The sequence below is a fragment of the Indicator indicator genome, chromosome 4 (genome assembly GCF_027791375.1).
Source record: "Indicator indicator isolate 239-I01 chromosome 4, UM_Iind_1.1, whole genome shotgun sequence".
Classification (NCBI taxonomy): Eukaryota; Metazoa; Chordata; class Aves; order Piciformes; family Indicatoridae; genus Indicator; species Indicator indicator.
Window position 1 is genome coordinate 12,105,831 of NC_072013.1, and position 27,980 is coordinate 12,133,810.

The window sequence follows — 27,980 nt, forward strand, 5'->3', positions numbered from 1 at the left end:
CTATTTTAATTTTTGGCCTCTGGTTTTTGGATCTGGATCCTGTAATTTTTCTCAGTATTTTGTTCCTGAAGCCTGGCTATATATGTCCCAGGAAAGACTCCACTGCTTTATTTCCCTGGCTTTTGTAGTTCATTTCCACAGTTGCTTGAGGGTTTATACTTAACTTTTGCTGGGTTTTTTTTGGCAACAAAGCAGACAGTTTCTATTTTTTTGGACTTTGGTATACGTAGAGGTTGTTCCTATAGATTTCTGTTTCCGTAAAAGTCTTGTTACAAGTTGTCGTACAAGATTGTGAGCAATGTTTTTAATAATAAGTGATTGCATGCATCTCTTCAATGCTGGCACCTCAGTCAAAGGATGAAAACATGGGTAAAGGTAAAAAAGAATGAAACCAAATAATCTTCTTTTCCTCTCCTATTTTCAGAGAATTACCTGGGGCTTCAAAATGAAAGTGAAGAAGAAGAGTGTCCAAAAGCATTGATTTGAACAGTAATTATTGTGGGTAAGTACTGCTGTCTTTCTCTGTGATGTTGTCTCCACTGGGAGAAAAACTGGATGTAAACGAACTAGCTGAAGACTGGTGCTAGTTAAACAGCCCTTATGTTGATAAAACTTTGTCAGCTGGAAAAAGCAAGGTCTGTTTCTTGTTCCACCTTTTGGCTTCAGTTCACTGTTTTATTCTGGTAGTCGTTTAGCATGGATTCTTGTTTGAAAGATGGCTTTTTGCTTGGCTGGCTCTGTGAAATGTATTCTTTATTAACAGTGTGTTCTAGATAAATCAGTTCTGATGCAATAGCACAAACAACACTCTTTCATGTATTTTTCTTGCTTGGGGAGAGAGGTATGTTCTTGTATCCATTGACTTGTATGTTTACTGCAGTGGAAAATGGTCCTGGGCAAAGAGACTGCAGAGAAGTTGGTTGATCGGATTAGAATTTAGCAGGAACCAACAGATTAGAAGGATCTGGGATAAACTGGATACAAACATCACACCAGTATTTTGAGCTCACCCTTTAAATGCAAGAGAAATAAAATAGGCATGTACAGAGTAAGGAATGACTGAGAGTTCTGAAAGAGATTGAAGGTGAAGAGCTGGCCTTAAGCCAACAGTATCAGGCACAAAAGAAGTTCTGAAAATGTATCATCATATCAGAAAAAATAAAGGGAAGGACTGTCATAAAACACTGTGTAAATCCTTCTGCTCAACTTCAGGTAGAAATGGACTCAACTGGTTCAGTTTGTCCAGGTTTGAGCCATGCACTTAATATGTGAGAACAACCCAAAATTCTCTTGCCAAGCTGGTGAGTCCAGAAGGCAGTAATACTGACAATCAGAACACCTGATGCAAGAGCTATGAGGGGAGGTTGAAAAAAATCCACAAAACAAGGGGAGATTAATGCAGTGTGCAAAGCACAGCAATGGACTGGACTGGGAAAAGTATATGTCTGTCTTTGGAAGTTCATAAAAAGCAGCAAGACATGAGCATGTGTGATCTCATCTTGGAGGAGTGGTCTGATAACTTTCTGGTGACCTTGGTGCATTGTACATTTTAATGTCGAGGTTCTAGCTGGTTGGCTGTTTTTGTTTAGTTTTCTTAATTGAGTATATCTTTTATGAGCAGAGCATGGGAAGAACAGCTTTTTTGCAAGAGATGCCCAGCTTAGAATCTCTTTCTGCATGTTACAGTAAGGTTTTTATTTTAAAATTATTTCTAGCTTAAATGTTTTCTTCCAATGGACAAGTAACTTATGATCTCAAATGCATCTAATTTAAAAATTTAATAGTCCAAATCTAAATCACTGGCTGTAAATTTGGCAGAATTAGAGATGGTATCCTGGTGGATAATTACTAATTTGTAGCTAAATAGTATTTTCCTAGTGCCTGAAGATTTTAATTTTGAGTATCACTGATAGTCTATACCATTGTAAATGTCTTGAGATTAGGCTGTTATACTGAACTAAGTGTTGACAAGATCAGAGGAAACAGCAGTGAGTATTTTGTCTGGAATGTGTTTCCTGCTTCACAGGTTCCTTCAGTTAAATAAGTGAGGCACTGTTACAGGTTTGGGGTTTTTTAATTTATTATGAAATGGAAAGTTGAGATACTTCCATCAGAATTGGCTGAGTTACGGATTTTACATAACGTCATTTTAGATAAAATGATAGATGGGAGGTGTTTGTCTTGCACGGTTTTTGTTGTTTTTCATAAGAAATTGTAGTCATGGAGAGAACAGCAGCATGTGTTTAAATACCAAGGTTATATCTTCAATATGGAAGTATTCTGCAGTTGTGTCTTTGCTCCTTCTATTTTTTAATGATGTAATCATACTACACTGATAATTCTCTTTCTTTACTGTGTCTGTTTGGATTATGTTAAATGGTGGCTAATAAACACTTAAGAAAGTGGCAGAACCTGTCAGCATAGGAAAATCTTCATTTACTTGTGTTTGCACTTCAGTCTTGGGGATTTTTTTGGTGACATCTCTTGGTTTTAAGCATATGTTGAAATATCCCAAGTCTAAAGGGAATGAGAAAGAAAAAACAGATGCCTTGCCAGTATGTAGAAAAACACCTGATCAGATCATTTGTTAATTATAGGGTACCTCATTTGAAATTGCTCCTAGTGATACTTCTCTTTGGCTTATAGGAATAACACTGACTTTGGAGTGTCTTGGCTTCAAAATTTAGCTGCTGCTGCTAATGCCAAATTTAATCTTTAAACAAAATTGTTTTGTAAATGAGAAAAGGCTTGAGAAGTGGACCAGTGCTAACTGCATGAGATTCAACAAGTCAAAGTGCAAGGTCCTGCATCTGGTCTGGGCCTGTCCCACACACAAATACATGCTGGGTGCAGAGTGGGTTGAGAGTTGCTCTGAAGAAAGGGACTTGAGTGTATTGATTGATGAGAAGCTCAACATGATCCAGCAGTACTCTCATGCAGCCCAGAAGGAAGCCATGTCCTGTGCTACATCAAGAGGAGTGCAGCCAGTAGGTGAAGAGAAGGGATCCTGCCCTTTCACTCTGTTCTTGTGAGACCCCACCTTGAATAGCACCGTTTCTGGTGTCCCCATTAGAAGGACACAGACCTTTTGGAGTGAGTCCAGAGGAGGGTCGCAAGGATGATCCAAGGGCTGGAGCATTTCTGCTATGAGGATAGGATGAGGAAGCTGGGGTTGTTCAGCCTGGAGAGAAGACGCCAGTGGCATCTTACAGCTGCCTTCCAGTACCTGAAGTGATCCTGCAGGATGACTGGAGAGGGACTTTTTGTAAGGGTGTCAGGTGACACAGCACAAGGGAGAATGGTTTTAAGCTAAGGGATACTAGGTTTAGACTGGATCTTAGGAAGAAGTTTTTGAGTGTGAGGGTGGTGGAACTCTTGAATAGGCTGCCCAGGGAGGTTGTGGATGCCTCCTCCCTGGGAATTTTTAAGGCCAGGTTAGATGAGGCCTTGAGCAGCCAAGTGTAGCTGAGAGGCATCCCTGCCTATGGCAGGGAGGTTGAAGTAGATGATCTCTAAGGTCTCTTCTACCTAAGCCATTCTATGATTCTGTGAACGTACGCTGGAAATCTGAAATGCACTTTTTAAGCAAAATAGTAATTGTTTAGCCAAACAAACTGCTTTTTAAGTGAGGTTTGGGATGTACGCTGGAAATAGGAATAGCAGTCTTCTGAAGGTGTTCCGTCTTGCCCTGTTTTAAGTGTTGTGGATTTTGTTGTCAGTGGTGTTACGTGGCAGTAGTGTTGAGAACAGCTATTTTCACAGACCCCAAAGCAGCACTAAGCAGCCTGCTGGTGGTCCATGGGTGCTTGCAGTAGTTGGTAATCTTTGTGCACCATCTGTATCATGCATCCTTTCTCCTTGATTATCTTGCCTTCAATTCACTGTGATTTGGTAGCTGTTGAAGTCAAGCGAATATGGAGAAATAACATCTGCTGTTGTTCTATGTGTTTGCACTGCTCTGAGAAGAATTCATCTTTCTTTTGGAGGGTGGCAGGATGAAAACTGTAGTGGTGAGACCCAGTTAAACAGGGGACCATAAAATCCACAAACAGAGGTGTGGGAAGTGGACTTTGAGTTTTCGTAATTTCATGAGTGCTGTGATTAGCATCCCACAGAGTGCTGTAAGCCAAGCCATTAATCATCTCTTTGGCAGTGATGTGCACCCTTCTGTGGTTACATGGGTCTGCGAACAAGAGCCAGGATGTTTACAAAACACCTGTGTGTGGACTGTGCTGTGCAGCAGTATGACATCGATGCTTTCAGGAATGAATCTTTTTCTAGTGTAACGATGCTGTTAGAATAGATTCTGAAGGTATTTTGCCCAGAATATTTTATGATGTTTGTATTTCTGTTAGTAAACCACTTTTATTTTAAGTTACTATCCAGAATAAAGATGCTTACACTAATTTTGTCCCACTAGTTCTGTTCAAACAATTCATTTAGCTATTTTTAGTCTGCTAATCTCCATGTTTTGTCATGCTATGTCCTTTTATTTTCCTCTTGGATATTCCAGAATAATAACTTATCTGTATCTAGAATCTCTATTTTTCAGTTCAGAACTGTTGCCACTAATAGATAATTCTTAAAGTGTCTTTTGATATAAAATGATTTGTATGATGAACCTGAATTATTTGGCTCTGTGGGAGGGGAAAAGTTGATTAATGCTGATGCTCACAAAGTTATTTTGCAAGAACTGAAAATGGAAGATTCATTTTATTTCACTGCTTCATGATGCATTGGAAATGGAGCATTTCTGAAAGATGCCTCTTCTGAAGCACAAGCTTTAGGTCAAAAATAACTCTCAACATATTATAGAGTCACTAAATCAGGACTATTCAACTGATCCCTAGATTTTTCAGCTAGCAGCTTATGTTTAATTTCGGCTGTTCAGAAAAACAGTGATGTTCCAGGGAATGTTGCTAGGATGTGACCAGTGAAAAATAATCTCTGATTTTGGGAGTATTTTACAGCAACATGTGTTAGAGTGGATTTTTATTTCGATGCCTCTCTAGACCAGGGAGCATAGCACGAAGCAAGGTCAAGGGATAAGAAAACTTCAGCTCTGTTCAGAAATAGTGGACTGTAGTTCATTCGTTCTGATGGCTTCAGAGTGTGCCTTAATAACCTACACTCTCCACCCCTCTCTCTGCTCTTTTTACTTGTGTGCCTTTTTGGAGCAGTGAGCTTTCCTTCTTTACCTGTGAAAATCCTCAGATTTGGCAGTACTGAAGGGTTTTTCCCATTTGCCTTGTTTTGGAGGATAGGTTACTGCCTGTGCTTCGTTTATGCCTTTGAATCAACTTTTTTATAATTTTGTAAATGTTGTAAATCTGTCACCCATACATGGAGTTGATGGCTGAGAATGTGAGATCTTTTAGTGCCTGCTAGCTATTTGGGGTAGGTTTTGTGTGATTTCTTAATCTGTAGATTTTCTCCAGCTCTGTATATGCTGAGGCTCAGATGAGGCCAGAAAGGAGCATCAGAAGAATTAATTGATAATTTCATACAGAAAATAATCAGAACTTGGTTGCAATTTAGTGCTTTCATACATACATACTTCTTCCATATCTCATTTCCCTCTAGACTTCTACTTCTGTTACTGTCTTGTATTTTAACAGGATCTTAATCCTGTTCTGTGCCCACATGCATGCAGGAAGGGGTTTGGTGGTAGTGTTTGTTTTTGTTTCATCCCCCCAGATTTACATAATCACAGAATTGTCAGGGTTGGAAGGGACCCCAAGGATCATCTAGTTCCAACCCCGCTGCCATGGGCAGGGACACCCTCCCCTTGATCAGGTTGCCAAGAGGCTGGCCTTAAAACATCGAGGGATGGGGCTTTGGTCTATATTCTTTTTAGCAGCATAGTATAAACAGATGTTTATTCCTTTTTTGTACACACCTTCAGTATTTTTGCTGTTGCTCTGCTCAGTTCTGTAACTTCTTTTGATTTTAGTCTAATTCCTGGCCTCTTATGATGTAAGTAATCAAATGTTTCTTTCATCTGGAAAGATTGTTGTCTTTATGAATTGACTATCTTTCTTCAGCAGCTGCATTGCTCAGTGTGACTGCTTGTTCAGAGTTCTTCAAGGCAAGAAGTCCCACTGTTCCTCTGGACCAGTTCATGCAGATAAATTGCAGAAAGGGTTCTAGGTTTTTCTGGTGTGTGTGCATGGTGGGGCTTTTTGTTTGCTTGTTTTTGCTTTTTGGGGTTATTTTTTTGTTCATTCTTTCCCTGCCTTTCATTTAATTAAACAAGATTAGGAATTAACTGTAAAAACCATATTTTTCCTAAGCCAGCAAGGAAACCAAGCAAGGAAGCCAAGTAATTTTATAACAAACTAAAAGTAGGTCATTGCTAAAGCTTTTTTTTTTTTTAATGTCAAATTTGAGGATTATTTTGGGATCATTTTGGTGGAGCTGGTTGCAGTGCAAAATATTTGGAGTAACCTAGTGTTTTTCTTTCTTGTTTGTCAGAATAAGTTTGACTTTCCCTACACTTAATTTTATTATTTTGATAATGTTCTCCTGAACATTTGAAAATGAACTTGATTTCTAAATTCATCAGAACTGTGAACATATAAAGAATTTTTCAATGATGTGTGATTGTACAATTTACTTGGCTTTGTGCCTTTCTATTTATATCCTAACATTTAGTGGTTTGGGTCTATAATACACTTGTTGGTCAAGCAGAAAAAAAATCGGAGAGAATGGGGCAGGAGAGAAGAGAAAGCATAATTCTTAAACAAATAAAATGCCTCAAACAAGCAAACTAACAAAAAGAAACTAAGAAAAAAAGCTTATGCCAAACAGTTGCAAAAGTCTGTGTGGCGTGTGGGAAAGCTTCCTGTGAAAAACTGAAGTGATGGCTCACCCTGCTGCTTGGTAATGTGCTTTCTTCACAGGACAGAGCTTTATCTTAGTTGGCTTTAGTACTATACTAGGAACAAATCCTATTCATGTGTATATATAGTATTGACTTTGCCCTGTAACTTGTTCCTGTTGGTTTCTGTACTAGAAAAATAGAACGTGGCATATTTAATAGAACCTGATTTTATAAGAATTGCAAAGCTGGTCTCTGAGGTGAAAGATCTGTAAGTTTAACTTTCATGCCAAGCAAATCTGGAGAAAGTGTGACAAAAGAGTTACTGGCTATTTATTTACATGTGGCACGTTGAAGAAGAGCCAGCGTAGAGGAGAGCTGATCAATAAGCTCTGATTAAATTGCCTGGTTTTGGCAAGGCTGTTCAGTGGTCACTTTTAGAAAAATGAAAGTGCTGGAAAAAGAGTAGCAGTCTTTTTGTGAGTCTGAAACTTCATAAGGGAATAAAAAAATGGGACTACATGGGTAGTTTTCATAATAGAAGCAGTATAATGCAAGGATTCATCTCATCCTACTAAGGAACTGTGCAGCATTGTGGATAGTTCATTGTAAGAATAAATTACCCAGAAAGCAGTCTGGGTTTTACACATAGAATCAGTGTAGGAAGCTTCAGCATTGTATGTGATTGCAAATAATATTGACATAATGTTTTCATTTAAAGTGTAGCTTTTTTGAGCACTTCTCCAACATAGATCAGGAGTGAAGAAAGGTAAAGGTGAGTGCATACTGAGATCAGGGAAGAGGTCTTCCTCCGGTCAGCTAAGGAATACAAGATACCTGAATGGCACGTAGTGAACCTGTTCATGTAGCATTTCATGAAGATACGGCTGTTAGAGTTCCTCAGTGTGGTATGTGAAAGGCTGTTGGAATGCTGTGTGAAAAGGCTAAGAGCATTATTTTACACTCCGTAAACAGAAAGCTGGATTGGGTACTAAAGGAGCTGTTACAAACACTCCTCCCCGTTTTGAATTTGATAACTCTCATGTGCACTTAAATTTTTCACTTGAGTTCAATTTGTTCTGGTTTTGGCCTAACAAATGTTAAAATACTTTATTAAGTTCATTTCTGGTTCAAGGAAAACTAAGATTTTGGGTGAGTTTTTAGATGGAATTAAATTCAGCTCATTGCATTGAAGGTATAATTCAAAACAATGGCCTTGAATGTTCTCATTTGCTTGCTTATGATCTTAATATGCATTGCTTAAGAATAAGAATTGCGAAGCACCTTTTTGTCTGGAAGTGGTTGTTGTTTATTACACATAAAATTTCTTTTGGCCTCTTGTGATACGAATATTCTAATGTTATTTTTTTAAAGCCCGTTCTGGCTCTTGACAATACAGCAGTGTTTTTATACTTATGCACACCTGAGTGTCTTTAAAAGCTTACTATTACTTGATAATCTGAAACAAATGGAACCATTCAGTTTGTTTGTAGATCTGGTTGTCAGTAGCATCAGAAATCCCCTCAGTGCTTTGGAGAACATTAAGAGATCTATTAAAAGCAAATCAGGACAGTGGGGCTTTTAAAAACATCCAGGTTGAATTTTTGATCACCTAATGCCAGTATTCCAGTAAGGTACACTGGGATATTTAAAATGCATCTTCCATTGCATATCTGCTTTTAAAAGATAACTTGTGTAAGACTGAAATTAATAAACATCCCCAAATTCATGGGTGGGTGGTTTTTTTTGTTGTTGTTGTTTTTTGTTGTGTGTTAATGAAAACTGGATCTGACATCTTGTTTTCTCTCTGGAGCCACAGAGGCAAATCACAGTGATGTAAACTCAGTGTATGTGATTTTTCTTCCATCCATTGCGGCACAGAGATTTTCCTTGAGAAATCTTAATAAATCTGTTAGTAAATAGTTGCACCATTTATAAATGGTTGTATACCAAAGTAGGAAGTCCTTATTCTTGTACATGTCCATTAAAGTAGTTTTTTGTAATAACTGTTTCTGTGAAATCGCCAGTGACAGTTTGCTGTCATGAATTCTATGCCTACCACTTTTTTTCTAAAGGAAAAAAAAATCTGCAAAACTGTACCAAATATCTGGTATTTGAAAAAAATCATTAGCTAATAAAAATACCCTGCATTATGACAGTAGGTGCAGTGTCTTCATACTGCATGAATGTGTTTTGTACGTGCCTAGCTACATTCCTCTTCACTCTTTCCTTTAGTGTTGCTGTCTTTAATAGTGATGTGATATGTATTTAGTAAACAGAGAACAAAATTAATTTGCCTGTCATATAAGGTAACTCCTTTTTGAAGCTCTATATTTAAGAAAGCTTACATCAGTTTTGACCTCCTGCTATGTTCATCATCACTCATGCTTAGGAAGACTGATGATCATAGTGTGAAGTAGAATTTCTTGCCACCAGTCCTGGAGATACTTTAAAGAGTGTTATAGTGACCATAGCAATAAGATTTCACTTGTACTGAGCATGTATTGTGATACTGAAAGGTAGGATAGTGATAACAGAAGTGACTAGCAATGCCATCCTAGGTAAAAATGGCAAAGCTATGTTCACATTTAACCTAGGTGTTACACTTTAATGAAAGGGAGTAGCACTTTTTTATTTGTTCTGGATTTAAAAAGAAGAAATGTTATCACAAAATTGAGGCACATCTTCTGAGAGAAATTCTGTGTGAGTGTTCCTTTGCCATGCAACCTGTTCAACCACATGCAGGGAAAGGCTAAGTCTCTATTTGCTATAGATGCAGTGGCAGCTACTAACAGCTGGTATTAATCAGCACCTGAAGAGGTGGTTTAAGAAACCATAAAACTGTTCTTTAGAGGAACTAATTATCACATCATTTTCAGCTACAGGTGAAATTGTTATTGCTCAGCATCTTAAAAACTGGATCAGATCTTACCAGTGTGTTGCAATTAGTACCACATTTCATTTCAAGTCGATGCCTTCATGAAAGATCTGAAAACAGCAGACGTACACCCAAGTTTATTCAAGTTTGAATAAACTATGAGCAGAAGAGTCTGAGTTAGAATTGCATCAGACATACTGTAATGATATGCTTAGATACTTTGATTTTGGTATCTTCACAAGTTGGTGTTCACAAATGATGCAGGTTGAAAACAAGGAGACTGTAAAATAAGATTCAGTCAGAATTGTGGTGGCTGTTTGATTTTGTTAAAGTATGCGTCCTAGCAGAAGGCAGAAGCTGTTGGAGAGCTGGTGTATCTGGAAAGGTCAAATGAGCATAAGGAGTTGTGGTGGGTCCTTTATGGAGAAAGAATTCCAGTGCTTGTGTTGGTAGTGTTGTGTTAAAAGAGTGGTGATGGCTGGAGAGTGGGGAGATGTTGCAGATGGAGTGTTTCATATCACTTACAGAATCACTGTCAAAGGTATCCACAAAAGTGACTTTAACAGGAATTTGTAAAAGTCTGACTTAACAGGTTTCACTGCCAAGATTCACTCTGGTACTGCATGGAAGAAACATACAATGGACAATCAAATTAGAATTGATTTGCAATGATTTGCACTGAGATTGGAGGTGCAAAAAGGTAAGGGGGACCCTCGTGTTAAGTCACAGTGTTCAGAGTGGACCCCATTGCTTTCTGAGCTCCTCAGAGAGGAGTCTAGGGGTGGCTGGATCCGGATGTAGTCCCAGACTTGGTCATCTTAATCCATGTTTTTTCCTCCCTGAGTTTAGATGTAATGCTTTATGATTACTTAAATTTTAAATGAAACCTGTGGGTTTTAATGCTTTGGCAATCTCTGTTTTACTCTATATAATGTGTATATTGCACAGAGAATGCAGTGCTGGTAGTCTGTGGGTTTTTTCCCTTCAATGAGCCAATTTAGTAAATAGTATTTGACACGACTTCCACAAATGCATGTAAATAAAAAGGAAAAATGAATAGTTCTCCACTGCGCTGATGACAGAATGTCATTCTGAAAAGTTCAGAAATAACTCGGAGCAGCTGTGGAAAATTAAACTGTGTGAACTCACGTAGGTAGTCAGGGGTTCTGTTTTTGTTTATTGCTGAGACTTCTGGTGTACTGATTGCAGCTGACACTTTGGATGTGTATGGGTACCTCTGTGAATGTCAGTGGCAGGATCAGGGCTGAGTCAGGGATGCAGAGCAGTCCATGAAATACAGGAGGACCCAGTTATGCCAGCAGCAACATGTTGACGCCCTGTGAGCAGAGTTTTATTTATGACACTGTTTTGAAGAGTGTACTCTGCCTAGGTTTTAATTGTAATTGTGCACATAGAGTGGAGTGATTTGTCAATTCAAATGTGAACACAGAGTGCTCACAGGTGCAGGTTTCAGTAGCACATACAAATCACAGAAAAGTACATTCACCTCTTGTAAGTCAGGAGGCCAACTAATTCATCCTTCCTGCTCAAACACAGCATTGCTTTGTGTGGGTGTGCTGATTTTATTACAATGATCAGAACAACCTGATTGATCTACAAGAGACAGCATGCCTGCAGAAAGGACATTTTAAAGCACTACAGGAACTGTTGAGGAAGAAATAGCCTTGTTTCACACATTCAGTATATATTACATTGCCAGAGTTGTTTTTTTCTGTAGTACTTGATGTTGTTCTCAGATTGCTTCTGTGTAAGGATGTAAAAACAAACAATTATGAATTTTCTTGGATCTTGTTTCCTGAATAGTCTGCTTTTTGGAGCCCTTAACTGGTTTTGTCTGGTTAATGCTCTATTATTTCATAGAAGAGCATAATAATAACTGCATTTACAAAACTAATTTTGGGGATTTTCCAATCAATTTGCTATGAGGAAAGGCTAGCTCTCTGATCAGAACAAAGTTGTCAGACAAAATGTGTATTGTAATAGTTTGTTTCCTGTAAGCCCCAATACTCATAAACAGGCCATTTTATACATTATAAGTAAAGAGTTTCATGTTTTATTTTACCATCGTCACAACGTCCAATGACATTTCTTCTGTAGAGTTGCTTAGGCTGTATGGTATCCCCTCATTATTTGTTTTTGGTTTCTCATGATTGGTCAGACATTGTGGCTTCTTTCTTTCTATGGTTTGCTGCTGCTTTTTGTAAAGAGTGTGAGAGAAGGTGGTCTTAAAGTAAAATTAATTTTCTCTGCTAACTTGTGATCTCTGTTAGAGTTGTCTCACAAAGACTTCATTTTGCTGAGAGTGACCATAAATCCTCCAGCAGTGTGGGTTTGTGGTGTATCTACAGAATTCCACTCATAATGCCTACTTCCAAATGGATATGCATGCACTATACATTATTCTAGCCAGCTCCCTTATAGTCACTTTTGAAATGATTATAACATAAACAGTCCCCCTGATTTTATGAACATAAGAGTTCGCCTTTCAAATTTTCTGTGGCCTACCCAATTTAGTAGCTTCCAATTCACATCATCTCTCTGCTTGGTTTATGTGTCACAGGGAGCAAAACCTAGGTAATTGTAATCTTACAAAGCAGCTTAAGTTGTGCTTAAAACTTCTTTTCTGCTGTTTCTGTGTTGTTTCTGATAGTGGGTGTGGACTTGAAGTCATCAGCTCCTTCTGAGCATTTGCTAAGCAGCTGTGTATTTTGGTTATACAATCCTCCATCCTTGCACTTAGCAGTCATGTCACCAACAGAGCCCTCGCTGGTGTGAAACAGCTTGTTGTCTTACATGGGTGATGTTTTAATGCCTTACAGCCCGCTGCCTTCTATCCTCTAGAGTCTTTGTCATCACAAAGTTAACCTCCGTGTAAAAACCATGTTGTTATCATCTAGTGTCAGATTCGTGCAATTATTTGTCTCCAAATTTTCTTTCTCTGTGTTGCCCCTTTACCTATGAGCCTGGAGATGGGGTTGCTGAAGGTCCTTAATAGTCTGTTCAGTTTACATCTCTGTCTAAAAATCTTCTGATTTAGCAAAGCTGACTTCGAAAACCAGTACTTCAATTCTGAGCACCTGAAGGTAGATAATAATGTATAGAACACAGTGGATTTAATTGAAGGGTTTTTTTGATTCACTGTGGCTTTTTATTTTGTGCATCATGCAAAAAGTAGAGGTACAGATCTTTTATCTTTCTCCTTCCCTGTGGACCTGAACTCTAATGCCATCCAGTTCCCTTTTACTTTTCTAGGACGTTCTCTCACATGACTCACTTTGCTGAAACAGGTCTTAGCCAAACTCTTCTGCAAGTGCTCCTGGAGCAGATGACTGCTGGGAGGTGGCTCAGCACCACGAAGAGCTCTGTCAAATTCCAGCCCTGTTGGGTATAGTTTATTTCTTCTTGGTGTGGTTGCTAAAGTTAGGCTGAGTTCTACAGATTAAAAGAAGTTGAAGGCAAGGGCTGAAAAGCCCTGAACTGAAAGCAGCAACAAGAAGATACTGTTTGGAATAAAACAGTAGAGATATGGAAAGCCAAACTTGCAAGTTGAAGAAATTGTGAAATGCTACTAGAAGTCTGCTAAATATTGGAGCAGCTGGCCATGGTACAGTCATATCCTTCTTACAGTGTTCACCACAAAGGAGATACTGCTTTTCTCCCAAACAGTGAGCCTGTAGGCAGTGATTTTATGAATTTAAGGGCTTGCTTTGTGGATAGTTTTGTAGGCGTGCCTAGGAAGCAGTAAGAAAACAGATAATTGCAAGTTTTTCCTAGTGCTTAACCTTTTAAAAAAGGCTGTTTCAACCCCTGCTTTATATTCCTTGTTGCCGCTCTGAAATACCTGAATAGGATTTTGCAAGAATTGCATCTGAGAAAATAGGCTAATTCAGATTTTTAAGTGCTTTTTTTATTATACAGTATTTGTGTTGTTTTGATAATTACAGACTTTCTAGGACAAATCAGTTGGTCTTATTTTTAGAATGTTGTTTTTAAAATAAAATAATCTTTGTTAAGTAAGAAAAAAGACAAACAACTTTCTTTTTTTTTTCTGTTTAAAAAGTTATAAATATACAAACACACAGACACCCTATCTTGCATACCAAAGAAAACATCACTCTAGTTAAGGCTGAGAGTTTCTGACACTCTTCCATAGTTTGACAGCAAATTATGAGTTAGTGATAGTTATGTTATAAATAAAAATGGTCTCTTAATACTTGACATAAAAGGAGTTAAACAAAAAGCTAATATCTTCAAAGGCCTTTTAGACTCAGTAACTTTTAAACTCATCTGTCATTTTTTCTTAATAATGTCACACCAGTGTTGAGAGGAAAAGTTGTTGGCAGCTTTATGCGACGTTTTGACTTGCAGCTTTCACAGACCTGTTTATTCATAGCCTTACTATTGTACAAAGTACTTTGAGTTTTTCAGTTCCTTCACTTTTAAATAAAAGAGCAGATCTGAGATGAGCAGTGCACTTGAGCCGTGGTGATGGTGAAGATCAGACAGGAAGCAATCGACTTTTGGTGGCATGGAGCTCTGAGAAAGCTGTAAACCAGTGTAAATTAGACAGCGTGAACCTAAATGCTGATGCACATAAATAGCTTTCTGTACTTGAATTAGCTCATTAGATCTCTTCATTGTGCTTTGTAGTATGTAAAGTTCTGTGTCCTGAAGTAAAAGGCTTTTTATCTGTGAAAATAGAGCAGTGTTTAAAAGAAAATTGGAATGCTAAGGAGAATGTTTACAGGTTAAGATACGTATGTTGTGGTGTGGTGGAATTAAGGCAAATACTTCTTTATCATATGACAATGTTAGTATTTGCAACCTTCAGTGAAAAGTCTTGTTCTGATAACAGCACTGCAGAAAACACAGGTCAGTGTAAATTAGAAAATGGTGATCCAAAGCAAGTCTGATTATTTAAATGAATATCACTTCAGACATTCTTTCCCTGATGCAGCCTTCTCAGAATTGTGTTCTGTTACCAGGTTGTTAGATCACCCAGGCACCAGGCCTCCCATGTGTAACAAGGCTTTTAACTCACTTCTATGACTTTTTTTTTTCTTCCTGGATTTTGGAATACTGTATTGCCTTGACTATGCTTTGAGTTTGAAGAACCTCCTGTTTGCAAACATCACTCCCATCTACTTACGGCTGCCAGTGTCATGCGTTTTTGTGTAACCATGACCCCACTCAGCAGGTGCCTATTTCTTGTCTTGACTTAGAAACATCCAGCTGAGTTGTGAACAAGCTGATGTTAAGGTTCTTGGTTGTTAGATTTTGCATGCTGCTTTGATGCCAGACAGAAGAAGGAAGATCTTACCTTTGATCTTGCTTCTGATGTTTGTAGCCATTGAGGAATGATTGGACAAGCTGGTGGAAAAGATTTTGTGGAGAGCTTCTGCGCCAGCAAGAATGGAAAGATCAAACTTTGTCCATCTTTTTGTCCCATTCTGCTCCTTCCCCAAGGTATCTAGATGATGCCACTGATAAGAAGTTCTGCTTCCACCAAGCAGGAGAGAGAGGCATCTGTACTTTGGTCCCTGCAAAGCACTGAAACAGAAAGCTAAACATTTGTTTATCTGATTCTTATAAATTTGGATTCTAATACAAAACTATGAAACAAAGCAACATCTTGGCGGGGTGGGTAATATTGTTTTGTGAATTTCTTGGCTGGGAAACCACGTGCAGTATGAAAGATGTTACGTTACTGTTGGGTGTTCAAAGTGATGACAGAAAATTAGCTGTTTTCTGCTTTAAGGTTCTAATGAGAAGCTTGACTTAATAAGCTTGACTTAAAAAGAAACCTCTGATAAGATTTGGAGAGCATTAGCTAATTTTTAAAATCAGGCTTTCTGTGGCTGTTGAAAAAGAATCAAAAGTTAGGTTGTTGTGGCTCAAAGGTTGTCTGAAAGATTAGCCAGATCAGTAAGCATGTTGGAATACGTTTTAACTAGGGCATGCTGGAGTGCCTTGGGGTCCTTTCTTCTGGAGAAGTGGCAGCAAATCTGTGGCTTGCATGCCATTTAACTGCAGCTCACGTTTCAGAAGCACATCGAGTGAGCAGTAGTGGGTCATACTGACACGGGAGCTGTTGGTTAATAGAAATCCTCAGCTACTGGAGGAAGTCAGCTGACAGCAGTGCAGTTCAGCAGGATGTCCCACCAAGTCTTGTTCAGGGGAGGTTCTGAGCACTTCATCTTTTGGGGTATGTGCTGTGCCATGGGGCTATTGACCATGTTAAGATTTTGATATGCAGCTTGATGGGCTAAGAACATTTGCTTTCTTTATTCTGGAGGTTGGTAAACAGTATTAGGGATTGCACAGTATTAGGGATATTCAGTTCTGTGCTTATTAAGTACATGAGTTCTGAGTTCTGTTAAGAAAGGGATTGGCTGTTTCTTTCAACTCTCATCTGACTAACGCAGGGCAGAAACTCTAGTTCTTTTCAATCTCTTGATTGAAGTACAATATATTTTTTGTAAGCAGCTTTGGTGCTTCAATTTAAAGGAAATTAGCACCTATTACATCATTACATAATCTGTTTCACTGGCTGGTTCCTGTATCTGTTAGGCACTTCCATGTTTAGAAACTCCTTCCCCTGTCCTCATGAGCTGAATTTCTCTGGGTTAAACTCTACTTGATGTTGGAGTTGATGTTTAAATGTTTATTAATTCTTGACTGGCTCTGTTAGATGAGGGTCGAATGGAGTCAATACAGTAGGAAAACAAGAACAAATAAACCTTTGCTCTTATCATAGCAAATGCATAAGATAATTATATATTTTATCTTACAAAGACATTTGGGTAGTTGAGATAGGAAGAAAGGTAAATTCTTATTTTGCTGTGTTTCCGGTTAATATCTTAATGGTTAAAGGGACTGTCAGACTGAAGGCTGCTTTATCTATTCTTTATTAAAGTAGGTCCATATGTATAATTTCTTTGGAGGGGACTGTGTTGTTTCTGCAATTGGCTCTTTTATCTTTCTAAGAGAAAATTCACCAATTACTGTTTATCTGACTGTTTGGCAGAGAATCTTGCATGCGTTTGACAAGTTAGCTGCTCTTTCAAATTATAATTAATTCTTTTGTTTAAAATACCATCAACTGCAAACAAACCCAGAAATTACTGCATCTTTATTTTAAACTTTCAGATGTAATATGTCACAGAAATTGTAGGCACTTGTATTTGTTAGTATCTAAAACAAAGGAGTGCTTAATATTTTCAAACACGATTTGTTTTTACTGTTAATGTCAGTCTTTTATCTAGCTTGAAAAAATTCTTACTTCTGATTAGTTCTTCATGGCTGTTAAACTATTTCAATGTCAGTGGTTCCGTATGTACCTCCAGCTTAAATCCCTGAGTACTGTGGGCATGGCTCCGAAATGCTGCCATTGGGATACCTGAGCTGTTTGTACAGCAGCATTTGGAGAAAGTTTGGTCTGTGATAGGAGAATTACTTAAATTGTTGGTTTGGGTGGTTTTTTGGTTTGTTCTGATATCTGACCAGATGCTATATAGTTGGAGTAGAACTAGTAGTAATATTCTGTTCTCTGTTGCTTTCTGGTTTTTATTTTATGAAAATGTGTTTTATAACTACAGTGGCACAGGACACTAAGTTGACCATAATTTTGGGGTTCTGCCTAGCCTGTCTCCTTATAATTAGCTCCTGAAAGGAGACCATATGCTTTTTAATTAAAGAAGTGCCAAGTTTTATTAGAATAACAGTTACAATAATTAACATTTTTAGTATTGAAGACTCAATGAATACAGAAGAAAAGGAAATTTTTTTTTAAACCACATTTTCTCTGCCCACATTGTTATTGTGTGTTGTGGCTTCCACCTTGTTACAGTGATGTGTTCTGTGTGCTCTGCTCTGATGGACCTTTTTTCTGTCATGTGCAGGGTCGAGTAGCCTGCTTCTTCTCCTAACTGTAGCTCTTTTGTCTGGGCTGCAAGCTGCTGTGCTGGGATGTTCTTAAGAGTCATCTTGTACAGATTCTTGAACCTCACAGACCTGACCGTAGTCAGGATACCTCCAAGGAATGAGGATTGTCTCTCTTTCCCTGACACACTCGTCTTTAAAGCAGCATTCAAATGGTTGTGAATGAGTAAACAGAATGCTTGAGGAGTGGAGGGCATTTCTAGAAAGCATGAAGCTGTGTACATAGATCTAAAGGACTGCTAGAGTTGGAACAGTGTCTGTGTTGTTTCTAATAAATGTGAAAATCAACCAAGAATGCTGTTCTGAGAGCTGAACTCTGGTTTTAGGTTAAGAAGTTAGAAAAAAGAGCTTATGTTTTTTGCAAGATAGCAGCAATTTATTTTATTTTGCATTTTGGGAGCTGTATTATTTGCTATGGAGTTCTTTTAAAGGGCTATTAAATTTACTTGAATTTTGATTTCTCTATATCTCCAGATTGGTTATTTCTCCAACTGTGCATTAAGTGATTATTCTAGTGACTTTTAATATTTTGATTATAAGAAAATTATTTTTCTTTACAATGTTTCCTTATCATAGTTATACTTTTTATGAAATAATATGTATAGTCTTCTGTTCATTTAATAAAAACTAGGGTTAAAAATAAATATTCCATTCCTTTTTTTTTTCTTTTCCCCAGTTACAGAGTTTTGACTGATACTTTGAACAGAGAGTAATGCTTAGATATAGAGACGGGGACACAATTATTTGACAGAACTGCTAAATGTCTGAGTTACTTCATTGCTTATGCAGACTTACATCTTGCATTCAAAATCTGGAACATCTTTCAGCTGTAAAACTGTTAGTTTCTGTAAATACTAATGAATTCAACTTCAAACATCATTTTGGGGCTGGCATTAACAAGGGAAACTGGGACCTTGTGAGACTGGTTTGTATGAGTTGCTAAATCAATACAGAGCTAAAACTTTCTTTGATTTAATTCTTTGATTACTAGATCATATTCTATCTAATCTAGGTATAATGAAAGATGGTAGTTAAAAATATTCTGATTAAGTAATCGATCTTTGTGGAAAATCCACAATTAGTTAAATAAGAAGTAGAAAATGTGATATTTTACAAGATGAAAAATTCGGTTCCTTCTCAATGTTACAATACAAAGGTGAAGCAAAAGGAAGATCTCGTTGGATGTGAAACCCTTTTGTTTGGATGTGAAATTGAAGGGAACGATTTTTTTTTCCTTTTAAACACTTAATTTTCAGCTGCTGCAGTAGTGGAATTACTTGTTAATTTCCAGGCTCGTGATACAGTTGTGTTTCTTTCCTGCTGTCATGGTGAGGGTAAGCTGTTCTTGACATGTGTCATGAGATGATCAACTTTAAATATTTACTGCCATTTGTATCAAAGATCATACACATTGTACGTTTGCATTCGTATGTGGAAGGGTTTCCACAGTTTATGTAAGTCTGAACTGCTTTATTTTGTGAAAACTAAATCCCTGTCTTTCTTTACAAGCATAGTGAAGAATGACTGAAAGGGACCAGGGCTGGCATCTCTAGCCACACCCCCATACTGGCATTAAAGCCTCTTGCTACTCTGCTGTTGTGTGCTGCAACTGCTGAGCTTCCTCCACACCTGGCACCTGCATCAGTGCTATGGCTGGGGATTCTGTGGATGGTAGCTAGGTTCTTAGTCTGGATGTCTGCTCTGAGCAACCTGATCTAGTATGAGGTGTCCCTGCCCATGGCACGGGGGTTGGAACTAGATGATCCTTGAGGTCCCTTCCAACCCTAACAATTCTATGATTCTATGAATGGGAGGTGATGTCCCCCACAGATCAGACTGGAACCCTCTTAACTGAATGTAGTGATAAGAGATATATTACTAGATTATTTTGGAAGGTGATATAAGAATGTAGTCAGCTATTCTCGGGATCCCCTAGAAGAGAGGAAAGAACTAATAGAAAACTGCAGGGAAGAAAATGCCAATCAACTAATTGTCAATATACCATGTTTTGACATGCTTATGCACTGGGAAATGCAAGGGTATGGGTAAATCCAATCAACTGTTAGACAAGAAACCATAACAAATCCCAGGGGATAACTGGTAAATTAGAGTACAAGGCTTGTTCTGGTAAAAGAAATGTAACATGATACTCTTAGGTAAAGATCTTCACTATTCAGTAACAAAAATTTAATAATAACAAAATTTAATAATAACACTACGCTTTGTTGCTTACATATTTTCCTGCTTTCTGGTTCATAAAATATATTTATTAGTATGGCTCTCCCACACCTTTTACGTTTGGTGAGTTCTTATTTGGATGTTTAGTATTAGATGATGTTAATGACCATGTATGTTATGATTCATTTCAGTTTGAATTACTGGGTGTGTGGGCTGAGTTTTCTCTGACTTCAGGCTCATGCACTGAGTCTTGGCAGTCCTGAGCTTAGTTTATAGTATGAAAACTCAGATACAGCTATATAAAATTACAGAAAGATAAATATTGACATTACGTCTTGACTTTTTGTCAGACAGGTAGCTGTGGGATAAGTCTGCAGCTGGAGGTCTTTCAGAAACCTGATACATGCTGTAGAAATTGGACAGTTTAAAAACCTGATTGTTTTTCCTTTTCCTTTCCTTATTTGTTCTTTAATTTCTGCCAGTCTTTATAATAATAATAATACTTAAATGTATGTAAAGGTCTTGCATGGATGTTGAAATACTTTTGATGTTTTGTATTTCCAAAACAGTATGGAAAAAAACAGAAAAAAAAAACCCAGAAGAGAAAGGTACATCAGAGTACAAAGCCAATAGCTAAGAGTAGTTGGAACTCATGTATAATTAGATATGCCACATTTGAGATACAGACTGTTTAATGTTAGTTCAGAATGTTCTTCCTATTTATTCTGATAGTTTGGCATCTTCATTTTATATTTAACTGCATGGTGACCTAGCTTATAAAAAGAATGGTGACATCATCAGAGATTCATAGGAAGCAGATAAAACATGTTGTCTTTTGCATGTTATGTAAAGTGTTTAAGCATGGTTGCAGAACTCTGTTGCTTAAAATGTTAAGCCCATTAATTGTTTTAGATAGGATTTTATTTATTTTTGGGAGGTAAAATCCAACTCAGTGTTAAAGAAAGTTAAATTTCAGTTATCCCTACTTTAAAATCACCATATAAAAGCAATGCAAAGGTGCTACAAGAACAGTGTACTTGAAAATATTTACTGTACACTGTTAATTGTTTGAGATGTCCAGTCATGGGAAAAAAATGGTATTAGTTATATTTCCACCATATACTCTTGAAAATTTCATAGGCTCTTGAAGTACTTGACCACAAGTACTTGACCAATCTTGTCCTCAGAACAACAGAGAAGTACTGGATGAAGTTACCGTTCCATTTCCTTTTTCAGGAAGCTCATCTGATATTTCTCTTGTCTGAGCTGCTATTTCTCCTTTTAAACCAAATGTTGAAGAAGCTCCTTTTTTATTAATAACGAGTTCTAAAATCTGTTTTCATAAAGTAAATGTAGGATAGTTAGCCCTTTAAAAATATGGTCTTTTTGTGTTTGAGAACACAAAACCTTTAATAACATTTAAAATATTGTTTGTTCAAAGTTTTAAATATTGTTGTTAAAGTACGTGCACTGCATCAGAACAAAGGCTTATGTGGCCTGATGGATCTCTGACATTGGTGTGTGGTGGATGTAGAGGGAAATCTGCAAGGACCTGGATATTGTGGTGATGCTCCCTGGTGTATGTTCTTGTCTCCAGCAATATGTGACCAGGGATTCTGAGAGGATTGGATGCTATCTTTGTGGGTAGCCTCAGAGAGTTTTAATCTTCCTTGAAATGGTCTAATGACCTTTGAAATGTAAGCTTCTAATATGTACAGCATTTGATCAAAATGAGTTTCACACTGAAGTTGCATGATTTGATGAATACCTTCTTTTCTTCTGAATTTCTTGAAACCAGAAAGTTTTACTCACCCCCTTGCACCAGAAGTAACAATTACACACTGTTTACTTGCTTACATGATTTTTAAAGGTTTATCATGTTAATTCCTGAGCTGTCTCTTCCACTCATCCCTTTAGCCACCTGTGGTTCATGAAGGCTGTTCTCTCTGCATGTTTTGTGACACTCCTCTGCACCTGGCACAGTGTTTGCACACAGTGACATGATGATTTCTGGTGGGGTTTATTTTGGGGATTCGTGCAGGTATGGTTGTGGGCTTTTTGTTGTTGTGGGTTTTTGTTTGTTTTTGTTTTAAGCCTGTGAGGCCTTGGTTGCTTTTTGCCCCATGCTGAACTGGTATTATATAGAATTACCTACCACAGCTAAAGTTAATTTCTAATGGATAATGATTCAAAGGTCATTATACACATCTCTATGAACTGATAGAAACTGTTTTTTTCATCTTTCATTTAATTTCTTCATTAGACAATGTCTTGATGCCCTTCATTGCTATCAGCTTTTGTACTCTATGTGCAGACTTAATTACCTCTCTTTTTACCTTGTTTTCCAAATCACTTATGAGTGTATAAACTGTATGAAGTCCCAGTGAGGTCCCTGATCATTCTTTCCACTTAAACTGATTGCCTGGTCTTACTGCCAGTTTCTGCTCTTAATGAGGTGCTGACTCACATGATGAACTTTCTTCTTCCATGCAGCTTAGTCTCCCTGAAACGTTTTGAGGACCTTCTTGATGAATGCTGTTTGGAAATCCACACTAACCAGATCAGCAGAGGAACAATTAGAACTGGTTCTCTCTCTCCTGTGTATTGGTTTACATCTTTGAAAGAACTTCAATAAATTCATGAGGCATGATCTCTCTTTCCAAAAGCTGTGTTAGTACTTTTTCTCTTTGATTACATTCATACTTAGATCTGCGTTTTTGTTTCATCTTATTATTTCGGATGGTTTCCCTGACATGAATATTTTTTTTTCTTCTGGCCTGAAGTTGCAGGATCCCTGCAGTAGCCCTAACAAGGAATTTAGTTTAGTGTGTTCATTTTCCATTCATTTGCTACGAGGTGATATACTAAGTGAGAGGTTACATACTAATGGGAATAATTCAATGCTTGCATTCTTTGACTTTTTTAGCACTGTTGAAGGAATATCATCTGCTCCTGACTACTTGTATTAATTTTGTGGATTTGTTTGATAGCCTGTTCCTTTAACACTGTTTGAGACAGGATAAACACTTCCTTTTATGAAGAAGGTACCTGATTTGTGAGTCTGCTTAAACTCCTGTGTTATGAAAAATAGACTGAAAAAAGGCTAAGTATTTTTCTTGCAAAGTCCTCTGAAAAATTCTTATATAGTCTCATTATTTTTGGATAGAGTCTCAAGTAAGCTATCTGCTTGGGCTAAAAGGTTTAATATTAATTTTTATGTCTTTAATGTACCAGAATTTACAATCTTACCTATCTGATCATTTGATCATGCTTGTACCTTTTTAAAAGGGTTCTTTCTTTGCTAATTATAATAGTCATCTTACCTGCTGCTTTAATTAAGACTATATTTTTGTAGGTGGCATGGACTCCACTTCTCTTTTAAAACAATTCCTCCTCTGGAAATTAATCATAGCTGTAGTGAATTTCTTTACTTTGTTGCTCCCAGAAGGAGATGAGATCTGAGTATATTATGCAGACTGCTATCAAGTGGTCCTCTAGCAGAACCTTTTTGATGTAAGTTCTGCAGACTGCTTATAATTAAGCCAAGGGTAGCTTTTCTCTTAAGTAGTAACTTCATGGTGTCAGTAGCATCTGTTTATTCTCATCACAATTCCCAGCATAATACTTAGCCAAGTCTCCTGTTATTTTTCCTTTCCTCTACCCTCACAGACTATTATTTCCCTTACTGTGTTGCAGTCACAGTCAGCCATTTTCTGGGTGATTGGTAGTGTAGATGTAAGAATACACTTTCCTACTTAAACCTTAAATGTCAGTCCATTGGGATTTTATATTAATCATTGCTGCAAGTAACCTTGCTTGCTTCACCCTCAGGAGCAGTCCTCTGTGGATTGGGTATGGCCTATTCTGTTTCATATCATGTGGGTTCTTTTTTGTTTCTGCTGTGATCTGTAAAGCTTGTGTAAGAAACCATTATCTTCCTGAAGGCAGTCTCACACTTTGCCCAGCTACAGCAAAAGCTATTTAAAGCATTCTTAGATATCTGTAGAAAATGACATGCTTCTACTGTGGGATTCTGACATTACTTTGAAAGAAAACTGATCTGCTTATAATTCGCCTTGTCACAGATGCATTAGATGGAAAAGCCCTAGAGAGGTGCTAAATTTCATTAGTAATCAATTTTCAAATAGTTTATCTTGTATACCATCTTACTAGTATTCAGTGGGGCTTTTTTTCTGCTTCTTTCAAAAGTATGCAAACAAAAGTCCTTCTGCAGGGTAACTAGTGAAATTTCCCAGCATTTTTAATACTCTCTGAGAATTTTTACACCTGGAAGTGCATGCTCGAGGTGTATCTCCAAGACTGGGTAAGTTTAGAAGTTATTGCAAGTTGGGAAGTCTTTTAGCTAAACTTGAAACAGAATAAAAACTCCAAATTAAATAGAAGTTGAGGTGAAAGAAGGATTAAACAGCGAAGAGTAATTTTAGAGAAGGTGGATGTAGATAGCATCTCAGAGGAAATACAGTGGATACAGAGATTTGAGAATGGGAAATAGAGGTTATTTTGGAAATTTGGTCTAAACATACCTTTTAAAAAGGTGGAATTGCTACATTGCAGGGAAGGAGGAAAAGAGGTGAGATGTAGTTAAGCAAGTTTTGAAAATACTGATCACTTACATCTTTAAAGTCTGTTCTAGATATAGAAGAAATTCCTAATCTCACTGAATGAGGTTTTGCCAAGCAGAAAATGACTTGAGGTGATTCTGTGTTTTTTAAAATGGTGCAGTGTTTTAGGTGAGAGAAGGCATTCCCTTGAGAATGTTTTTTTGCATTTTTTAATTTTAGTAATGTTTCATAGTTTTAAAGCAGGAGAAGAACGCTTCCAGAAATCAGGTTTCTTAAATGCCTTGCTTGATTTTTTAAGTATGTGAATGAAACAGTGCCACATGGGTTCTACTGGAAATCCCCCTCTTTTCTACCTCTTAATTATTCAGCCCTTACTTGGTATTATAGCTGCTACTGGGCCAATCGATGTGCAAATAGCAGAATGTATAATTAGAATGGCTGTAACCCTTCTGTTAGAGGGTGGTAATCATTGTAAGAATGGAGAGGAGTTTGTAAAAGTGAAAAAATGAAAATAAATTTGTAATTGAATACAAGCTGTTCTCTCATAGAAAAGGTGCTTAGTGAGTCTACCACAGAAAGATATTGGAACTATTTTAACATGTGAAATGACACATAAACCGGTACATGTCTCTCCTATAAACCCTAGCTTTTCTTCTGGCCATTTCAAACCCAGAATTAATTGCATATTGTTTATGTGGCTTGTTCTTCAACTCAGCCTATTTTTTGTGGAAGGTTTTTCTTTTTCTGCCTGATAGAAAGTAGTAACATTTTTTTTCACCATTCCTCAATATTCATGTCAATGCATTTAGCTTAATTACAATCCCATATAGTTATCAGAAATATAATTCCAGGTATTTTTTTTTTCTTTTCACAGAATGTAAATGAAGAATGATGCAATATTAATGCTTTCTATGTACAGCTCCACAAGGATCTTCTGGAAGGAGTTGCAGTAAGATAAAACACAAAAAATTGCTTTTCTCCGGTACTATGTGGTGAAGCAGAGGAGCTGAAATTGTCCACTTTTGTACAGGCCAAGGACTTAAAATGTTTGTTATTTTGTGAGCAAAAGCAGTTCTGGAGTGAATTGAACTTCTGAAAATGCGGCCATGGACTGGTTCCTGGCGTTGGATTATGCTCATCCTGTTTGCTTGGGGAACTTTGCTCTTTTATATTGGTGGACACCTGGTACGAGACAGTGAGCACCCAGATCACTCTAGTCGTGAATTATCCAAGATACTTGCTAAACTTGAACGGTTAAAGCAGCAAAATGAAGACTTAAGACGGATGGCAGAGTCTCTCAGGTAGAGTCTAAACCTACAGCTTTCCAGAGAATGTTTCAAATATGCAATGCCGGAAAACAAATTCAGAGTGTTCTTTGAGGTTTGGTTTTGGTTTTTGGTGGTGGTTTTTTTTTTTTATTTTTTTTGCAAAATGTTTAACGTTTAAAAGGATAAGTGTTTTAATTAGTGCTATAACTAAGTGAGAATATAATGCAAAACCTTTATACAAATATTGCACATTTAGCTTTGTTTTAATATAGTAATTATTTCACAGTCGTTCTTTAGTGGTGTCCCAGTGTAACTGTCACCATAACAAGAGTTCTGTAGGTGATTAACTCCTCAGTGCCAACCAATTAGAACTGCTGGTGACTTTTTACATGTCTCTATGCAGTAACTGGAAGATCTGGTTTCAGAAGTGCTGAAAACACTTGCACAGCTTGTTGAAGATAAATGAGGACTTGCTGAAGATGAGCTGCAGTCAACTGCTGCATTATATGAATTCTTTTAACTAAGATTTTTGTTTTCCTTGCTCTGCTGCTAAACTTGTAGCAATACTTGTAAAATAGTAGGATCATCTCCCTTTTTATAATTTGTTACATTATAGATGGGTACAATTACAATACAAAGTGCTTTCTTTCACCTTTTCAGATAGCTTTTAACATAGGCTTCTGGTATCTCCTTTCCTAAGAGCTTGCAGGGGACAGCTGTTTAGACAGGATGTGTACCACAGTCAGACTGGACAAAAGTATGTGAACATCACCTCACACAACCTGAAAGTCTTGATGGATCATGGGAACAAACACTGATGCTTCATGTGTTGTAGGAAGACAGAGCTCAGTACTAGATTTTGCAGAATGTGGGAGAGTGGTGTTTATTTCTAAAACCTCCTCTGAATTCATTGGCTGTCTCTTTCACAGCTACACACTCACAGGGACCAGGACATGTGTAGCAGAGTCATGGCCAGGATCACTTGTGTGGAACACGAACAGTAAGGGGCACTGGCAGTTGACTCTTCATCATATCTCTTGTATGGTTCTTGCATGGCAAGGAGAAACTGACTTTGGACTCTCCTTTTAATATCCTTCGGGAGCAGATGCTATTTTGGATCTTCTTCCTTTTTACGGTGCTTTATAAACCATAGGAAAAGTGACAGAATTGCACAAATCTCTTTTTTTCCCCCCTTACTGGAGTGTTTTACGATTCTAGTCTTTTTCTTGTTACCTAATCTTTCAGTCAATTCATTGAATGAAAACTTCATTTGAATGAAATCAGACATAGGGACTTTGTAGCAGTGAAATGTATTCATTTCCAATAGAAGCCTATTCTAAGGTTACTTCTGGTGCCTCCTCTCCCTTTCATGCACAGCCAGGGCTAATTGATCTGGTAGTCTGGGTATACTTCCCTGCCTGACTGCAGTGTCTTGTCATGGCACTCCGTTCCTGCTTTCTGGAGTGTACTGTAGATATGGCTGCATGCTCATCAGCCTTCTTAGCAGAGAAAAACTCATGTCTTAGTTCTGAATATGTGAGCCCTGAAGAAGTACCTCGGCATTCCCCAGGTGCTGCACAGAGGTGGGGGAAGATAATGACCCAAGTGCCCTCTACACTAGCAGAGATAATCTTCACCTTGAGTAATATGGCCATCAGTGGCCAAGTGGGCTGTAGCTTTCTAAGCTCAAGTTATTCATACAAAGTAATAATTGCATTGGCAGAAAGCTTAATATATTTTTGTTGACCAAATGATGTAATCTAGAGTGTGCTGCTGTGGAGAAACTTAGAACAAGAACGTGTATTTCAATACACACTGTATCTCTACATTCTTTTATTATTAGACAGTAATAGTCAACTTTAGGGTTTCTTGCCTCAAAGGAGGGAAATATTTGGCCTTGAATGTAATGATTTACTACCCTCCACACTTTCAGCCCCTCCATGTTTGGCTGACTTGGCAATGGATGTAGCCCATTGAAATACAACCAGTTCAAATTACAGAGTGACTAGAAGGGACTAATGTTGCTTATTTTGCTGCTGACATAGTACTCTTTTCCTCTCAAAAAGGAGGTGGTAGAAACAGGAGATGCCTGTATTCAGATAAATACAACATTTTCAGTGGCCAAGTTTTAAATAATAGCTTATACTGCTGCTGATTTTCCATGAGATCACTGCTGCTAGGAACATGCATTAAAGAAACAAAACACCACTTAGCTTTGGAAATTGAATTGGAATTAGACAGAAAAGATTACTTTTTTTCCAGTTAACATCTTAAAGTGAAGACATTTCTTT

General features: G+C 37.6%; 1 protein-coding gene across 3 annotated transcripts in view; it reads left to right on the forward strand.

The window, feature by feature from the left end:
- The first annotated feature begins 465 nt into the window (after positions 1 to 465).
- Positions 466 to 27,980, forward strand: part of FUT8 (fucosyltransferase 8) — a 78,073-nt gene continuing 50,558 nt past the window's right edge. For 2 of the 3 annotated variants that reach the window (XM_054400040.1, XM_054400042.1), the window contains exons 1-2: positions 466 to 502; positions 25,296 to 25,722. In XM_054400040.1, the coding sequence (XP_054256015.1) occupies positions 25,520 to 25,722 (203 nt within the window). In that variant the 5' untranslated portion in view covers positions 466 to 502; positions 25,296 to 25,519. Of the gene's footprint in view, positions 503 to 25,295; positions 25,723 to 27,980 lie in introns of those variants that run through there. The other variant, XM_054400043.1, reaches the window with a different exon arrangement.